This window comes from Mandrillus leucophaeus, unplaced genomic scaffold, assembly GCF_000951045.1.
Source record: "Mandrillus leucophaeus isolate KB7577 unplaced genomic scaffold, Mleu.le_1.0 Scaffold136, whole genome shotgun sequence".
In the NCBI taxonomy this organism is placed as follows: Eukaryota; Metazoa; Chordata; class Mammalia; order Primates; family Cercopithecidae; genus Mandrillus; species Mandrillus leucophaeus.
This window is the reverse complement of record NW_012101321.1, coordinates 5,230,168-5,237,774: the sequence shown is the minus strand read 5'-3', so window position 1 is coordinate 5,237,774 and position 7,607 is coordinate 5,230,168. Positions and strand designations below refer to the sequence as shown.

Below are 7,607 nucleotides of genomic sequence, written 5' to 3'. Positions count from 1 at the left end.
GGTTTCTGTCCCGCTTCTCATCTCTAAATCTCCACCTGCTTCCTGCCAGCATCTGTTCTGCAAAAGCCATTCCTGCTCTTGTCCTTTGCCAACGTTGCTCAGCCTCTCCCCTCCTTCCCAACACCACTCTCCACTATCCACTCCAGGCTCCTGCTCTCTTGGGCTTGCCTTTCTTCCCATTCACCTCCAGGCTGGGCATCTTCTCACCTTCTTAGGGGTTCTCCCAGTCTCTCAAAACCAGTCCCGGTGACCCCTTCCTTGGCCAGATATTTTCCACGACTTCTCGAATCTTCTTGAGCCACATGGCTTTCCTCTGTCCACTCTGAGGATGCTATTCCAGGAGCGTGTCCTCGAACAGCTGTCCCGCTCCTCGTTCTGCAAATGTCTTCTCAGTTGCTTCTCAGCACTCTTCCTCCTTGACTGGCCTGAGCAGTAATTTATTGCTACCTCATTTGGGCAGTTCAGCGCATTCTAACGCTGAAATCTCTAGCTGAAAGTATCTCAACCTACTGGTTAGAATACCTTGGAAAACACTATCTGAAGATCAACTTGATTGGAAAGACTTCTATTTTTGGCCCAACAAGGGACCTGCACTTTAAATTTGGGCAGTGAATGCATGGCAGCTCAGGGCTATGCATTGGTGTCTGGATTTCTTCTTCCTTGTGGAGTTTAGCACCTAAGGAAACACTGCAAGGTGGAGCAGCTCCCATGCTGGGAGCAGTAGGATCAGACCCAGCCAGGCCAGTTTTCACAGGTGCTGCCATCCACCCTCAGTCAGGCTGGCTCAGGGCATGGAGATCCATATAAACGGGTTTTTCAGACTAGGGAAAACTTGGAAACCACTGTCTTGGCAACATACATGCTGCAGCAAAATACCTGAGTAACTACTAGTGGTAGACATTTAAAAATCCCCTCCCCAAACCGTGCCCTTTTGTGGAGCCCTTTCAGGCTGACTCAGGGCTTCACCTCACAACTTGCTTTGGCCAATGGGGTAGGAGCAAACTTGATTCAGTCAGAGGCATGGAAAGTGTTATATGCCTTTCCAGGGTCTCTTTTAGAGCCCTGGCTTTGCCATGAAAATAAACCCAGGCTAGCTTGCTGGAGGATGAGAGGCCGCATGGAGCAGCACCACTGCAGACCAGACAGCTGCAGGCTGACCACGGAGGTACAAACAATCCCAGCTCAACCGAGCCTGGCTCAGGTCAGCACACCCCAGCCTGCTTCTCCAGCTGACTCATAGACTCATGAGAAATAGTCAATGGCGATTGATCTAAAGCAGTGGGTTTTGGGATGTTCTGTTGTACAGCAGCAGCTAACTGCCTGCCACTTGGCCCCATTGTTCACTTTGCTTTGGACAGTCTTGGTCCATGATCAGTGTTGAGATCATGCCTTACCCAGTGTTTTTTGGGAAGCTACTGTTTTATTTCCAAGAAAATTGCTACAGTAGCAACTGGCTGACTTGAAATTAAAGTGCCAGAGATACTTGTAATCAAGTCATTTTAATCTGTGTACATTTGCAGAGTTTATAAAAAATACATTAGAGCTGATTTGTACATAAAGGGACAATGTTTTCTATTTGCTTGGGGGGAATTCAGCACACAGAAGCAAACAAGCCTCTAAATACATAGGCATCACTGGGCATATTTTTTTTTTTTAACTGCTCTGGCATATAGTGGCTGGCTGTCTCCGTGGCAGAGACTAGTTCTTAGCTAATGATTCCTAACTGTGGGCTGAATTCTTTTGGCCTGAGAGCTCTTCTAGAGATTGTTAGAAATAGTCACATTGACCCAAGAATGAGTCTGTTCAATTCGAAAAGGGCACCCCCTTTAGCCAAGGGTGCACATTGTAGGGGCCTCCTGCCAGCTCTGGGTGGGTTCCCAGCCCAAGATGGCTTTTGTTTCAAGTTAGGGGCTCTCTGTGAAAAGCCCTGCTCCCTAATAGGTCAATTTTCTGAAAATTTTAAATCTAAAATTGCATTTATAGTATTTTACACACCAAAAATTTGTGCTCACAATTTGCTTCCTGTGCTGTGTTCAGTGAGTATGCTGTGTTCAGAAATGGATCTGTTGTGTTTCACAAAGCTGTTTGTTTTACTATCTAATAGTCTTCTCTTGCTGAAAGCAAAAATAATTTGAACAATCACCAGTTGAGTAACACATTAAAAATGTACTGTACTTGAATTTATCTTGTGGGAAATGTTTTCTATTTAAAATCCAGCTGGTGATTGCTTACTGCTCCTTTGTGACCCATATTAATGAGTGGAATCCAAGGGACAAGCCTGCAGAAATGTCAGAAGAATCGTGGCCAATGGGGAGCTGAGCCTCTTGATGGCACAAGGGTCCTGAGGGATGACAGGGTGAGACCATGTATAGGAAGAACTTTGGGGTCAGACGGGGACTCCACTGACATTAGTCTCAAATTCTGCAGAATAAGTTTTCATGTGGTTGTGAAGATAAATGAGGCAATGTATATACAGGGTTTAGCAATGGCAATAGTTATCCAATGGTTACAGAGTATTTTAATGAACCAAATATCAAAAGTATTAGAAACAAGGTCTCTAATCAGTCCCCAAAGAGTAGAATTAACATGTGGCTAATATAGGACTCTTTGTAACATGGAAAACCATTGTTCTCCATCTTGGATGTAGGCAGAGTGCATACAATCAAGATTTGGGAGGGCACAAAATCCATGTGTACCTACAGACATTCAAATGAATTCGCTCCAAAACAACAGGTGATTAAAGTAAAGGATTTATTGTAATCTGCTTACAGTCCTTTGCAAAGACAGACATATGTTTTTGCATAAAGATATAAATTGCTTCATTTTAAACTAATTTAGTGTTTTTTTTTTAAATTATATGAACTTTTGGTGAATTATGAACTGTACCAAACCAAGATTTTTAAGAGCAATATGGTACAAAAATAAGAGCAGACAGACAATTTGGACTGGGACAGGCATTCAACAGTGAATTTAGAATATGGCTTTGCTGTTTAATCAAGCAAAGTTACCTGGAGACACACAAAGAGCCAGTAACTTTGTTAATACAAAAAGCTGATGCAGACCATCTCCATCCCAAACCTGGTTAAGTCAGAATTCCCATTTTATAAAAACTAGTCTGAACTAAAAGCTGCTTTTGTAAGTAAGTCATTTGTTTTCTAGCAACTCCCAGTCTGCATGCTGTGTATTTATTACCTTCAAAATGTGGCTTTCATATTGCTGTGCATGTAAGTTGACTGTATTTAAAGATCTGCCTATAAATTAAATTCCTGAAATTGCAAATTATGTAAGAAAAACTCCTCCCTCTGAGTGAGTGCAGCTTTCACAGGTTTCCCCTTGCACAAGGCAGGTGTCTTTTGAAAGACAAGGTAATGTTGCCTGCATGGTGAACCCTGGAGAAAAGTGTTGATCCAATTGCTGCTTCCTCCTGGCCATGGGCTTCTCCAGCTACAGCTTTTAGATTTTGGAAAATAATATGATTTCACTGAGTAAACCTGATGATTATCATCACTTTTAAAAGATTAATTTGGCCTCTATTCAAAGTAGTTTATTTAGTGCAATCATATTGTTAGTTTCCCCAAAAGATACATGTTTGTGATTTGGGGCAAGAGAAAAGCCATAAATTGCATCAGTGCCAAACAGATGATTAATGAATTAAAAATTTTAGTGCCCCTGTCTGGCTTATATGATCTGTAGTTTTTCTCCAAAACTGTTTATGTATAAAATTTATTTTTAAAACCTACCTTTTAAAAATCTAAAACCCCTCTATCTCCCGGTCTCCACGCCATTCAGACTGAACCTTGCCAAGATGGGCCGTCCCAGCGCATCCTGCCATGATCTGTGTGTTCCTGTGACTGGTTCCAGGAGTGCAGAACCCCTTTCCAAGATCAGAAGGGAACAGCTGATCTTGAACAGAGAGAGTGCATGGAATTTCTTTTTCCCACAGGAGAAAATCGTATTTTCTAAAAGGGGAGGAAAAGAGGCTCTCTGAGCCGTCGAGTTCCCAGTCTGTCTCTCTCGCCTTGAGCTGGAGGAAAAGGGGAACAAGGCAGCTTTCCTGAAGCTGCAGCACTCCCAGGACCACCTCCTCCCACGTGTGTTGTCAAATGACACCTTCCAGGAGCTGCAGACACCGCAGTGTGTCATTCCCCGATGGAGTAGGATAAAGCAGAAGCTGGAAAACGTGCTGGAGTCCCACAAATGCCCCAAGCAGGAGACCAAGAACAAAACAAAAAGTACAGAAAAAGTAGAAAGGCTTCAAGACAACCGAAGAGGTTTAAGTGTGGTTATTTACAACAGAGACTGTAAAATGGTAAATTAGATATGAAGCTAAAAAAGGCACAGCTTTCCCTTTCTTAAATACACTGTAAACGGTTCATTATGCATGCAGGACATTGCACTTTACAAAAAAAAAAATTACCTTGTTTAGACAAAGATAGTACTTAAATAGTCTCCAGCAAAATAGAATTCTTTCAAAAATACTTTCCCATTCATCCTATTAACCATTAAAGATTGTTTTTGTATGTGTCTCATTTACAAAAGATCCTTATACCTTATTTCAGGTCCTTCATAATTTATACATACAGTAATGTACAGCACAGCAAAAGACTGCAAAAAATTATTTGTAAAGCCAACACAATAGATACTAGAAATCAAACCAAGGCATTTAACATCTTATCCATTCTAATTAAATAAGAAATGGACGCTAACGAGTGTGTATACCAGTGATGCAGAAGACCGTGGACGAGCAAGGGCTCAGAGGGGGCTGCCACCCCACGCCACGAGTTCTGTTATTACACAACAGGAATCTGTATATATTTTTTAACTTTTTGTGTTTTTTAAATAACAAAAGAATATTAATGCCCCATATTGACTATACGTTTTATGTGCAAACCAAGGGTAAGCTTTAAAAAGTTCGTTAGTCCTTGAACCCTTTTAAAACAAGCAAACAATACCAGAAACTACATGGCATAGTTAAAACTTCCATCTGTGAAAATATCAAAATCAGAGTTATTGACTAGATATGGCTTTTCATCCCGAGGAGCAGGAACATGTTTCTAAGCGCTGGGGGATTGGACGGGGGGAATCCTTCAGACTGCTCTGGTCTCGCCAAATCCATAGAAAAACAGAAAAACAGCTTTCCCGGCTCCAAACCTCTGACATGACTTTAAACTTGAGAAACAAGTGTGAATCAACCATCACATGTTAGAAACAGGTTTTCTTGGGTCCTTCTGGGTGTGGAACAACACGGGGAAACTTAAGGCAAAGTTCTTCCGGGCAGCGGGCAGTCACTTCCGGTGGAAGTAGAGTGGCTTGGCATTCCCCGACTCCACCTTGGGCAGCTGGTCACTGATGATCTCCACCAGCATTGCGGGGAACTCTACCTTCAGCGCATGGGACTCTCGGAAGGTGTAGAAGCAGAATTCCAGCAGGTCGCTCACCAGCTGTAACACAGACACAGGGGGCATGACACAGGGGCCTCGCTTCCGACCCTGGATCCCTCTGCATTCTGACTCTGGTGGGAACTCAAAGGACAACAGTCAGAAAGCCTCCCAGGAGACCATGTCTTCGTTAATTGAGCAGAGTCATCTGTCCTGGGAGAGGAAGAAGGGTGCTCACATCATCCATGTCATCTGCCTTTCGTGGAAAACAAATTCAGCTGAGAGCTGAATTTTGAGCACTGAATGTATCAGATGCAACAGGGACAGTGACAGAGTTAATAGTGACTGGGTCACCGTACTGCACTCATCAGATTCTAATTTCTAAATGTGTGCCTACACGTGTATCTTTGTATTGGTGATGGGACTTCCCAGGGTGTAAGGTGGGCTGGTGGGAAGGCGCAGGTGCTGGCCCAGGGTCTAAGCACTGCAGATTCCCAGGAGGGTGAGGAGGAGGACAGAGCACCTCACAGGCAGCTGTGGTGTCCCTCTAGCTGGGCCTGCCAATGGAGCTGCTGCCGGGGGAAGCTGGCACTTCCACCTGCAGCCCCGGGCCCTCTTTCCTTCCTTGTGGGGGCAGACCTCAGACTCCTCAGCGACTTCCTATTTCAGGCTGATTTTGAAACAGTGAAAAACATCAAGGACAGGTTCTGGGGTGTCCCCTAGCTCATTTTCCCTACTCTGTGATCCAAGAACCTTTCTCAGCCCCTCCAGACCTGAACTGCTCCAGGGTGAGCCGAAGCAGGGTGGGGGTGTCGCCTCACCCAGGAAATGCAAGAAGTTGGGGAACTCCCTCCACTAGCCAAGGGAAGCTGTGAGGGACTGTGCTGTAATGGTGCTTCCGGCCCAGATACTACACTTTTCAAACCAGGGTCTTCGCAACCCATAGACCAGGAGATTCCCTTGGGTGCCTATGCCACCAGGGCCCTGGGTTTCAAGCACAAAACTGGTGCCAGTTAGGGTAGACACCGAGCTAGCTGCAGGAGTTTTTTTCATACCCCAGTGGCACCTAGAACACCAGTGAGATAGAACCATTCACTTCCCCGGAAAGGGGGCTGAAGCCAAGGAGTCAAGTGGTCTAGCTCAGTGGATCCCACCACCACGGAGCCTAGCAAGCTGAGATCCACTGGCTTGAAATTCTTGCTGCCAGCACAGCAGTCTGAAATTGACCTGGGATGCTGGAGCTTGGTGTGGGGAGGAGCATCCGCCATTACTGAGGCTTGAGTAGGCGGTTTTCCCCTCACAGTGTAAACAAAGCCACTGGGAAGTTCCAACTGGGTGGAGCACACTGCAGCTCCCCAAGGCCACTATAGCCAGACTGCCTCTCTAGATTCCTCCTCTCTGGACAGGGCATCTCTGAAAAAAAGGCAGCAGCCCCAGTCACGGGCTTATAGAGAAAACCCCCATCTCCCTGGGACAGAGCACCTGGGGGAAGGGGTGGCTGTGGGCACAGCTTCAGCAGACTTAAACGTCCCCGCCTGAGAGCTCTGAAGAGAGCAGTGGTTCTCCCAGCACAGCACTAGAGTTCCAATAAGGGACAGACTGCCTCCTGAAGTGGGTCCCTGATCCCTGTGCCTCCTGACAAGGGGACACCTCATACAGGAGAGCTTCACCTGGCATCTGGCAGGTGCCCCTCTGGGACAGAGCCTCCAGAGTTAGGAATAGGCAGCAATCTTTGCTGTTCTACAGCCTCTGCTGGTGATACACAGGGTCTGGAGTGGACCTCCAGCGAACTCCAGCAGACCTACAGCAGAGGGGCCTGACCGGTAGAAGGAAAACTAACAAAGGAAGAGCATCAACATCAACTAAAAGGATGTCCACATAGAAACCCCATCCGAAGGCCACCAACATCAAAGACCAAAGGGAGATAAATCCACGAAGATGGGGAGAAACCAGCGCAAAAAAGCCTGAAAATTCCAAAAACCAGAACACCCCTTCTCCTACAAAGGATCACAACTCCTCGTCAGCAAGGGAACAAAACTGGACGGAGAATGAGTTTGACGAATTGACAAAAGTAGGCTTCAGAACGTGGAGAATAACAAACTCCTCTGAGCTAAAGGAGTATGTTCTAACCCAATGCAAGGAAGCTAAGAACCTTGAAAAAAGACGAATTGTTAACTAACCAATTTAGAGAAGAACATAAATGACCTGATGGAGCTGAAAAACACAGCC

General features: G+C 45.4%; 1 protein-coding gene across 3 annotated transcripts in view; it reads right to left on the bottom strand.

The window, feature by feature from the left end:
• Positions 1–2,734: 2,734 nt before the first annotated feature.
• NR3C2 (nuclear receptor subfamily 3, group C, member 2) overlaps positions 2,735–7,607 on the bottom strand; it is a 383,563-nt gene continuing 378,690 nt past the window's right edge. For all 3 annotated transcript variants that reach the window (XM_011973244.1, XM_011973245.1, XM_011973243.1), the window contains one exon: positions 2,735–5,441. In XM_011973244.1, coding sequence (XP_011828634.1) covers positions 5,286–5,441 — 156 coding nt within the window. In that variant the 3' untranslated portion in view covers positions 2,735–5,285. The remainder of the gene's footprint in view (positions 5,442–7,607) is intronic.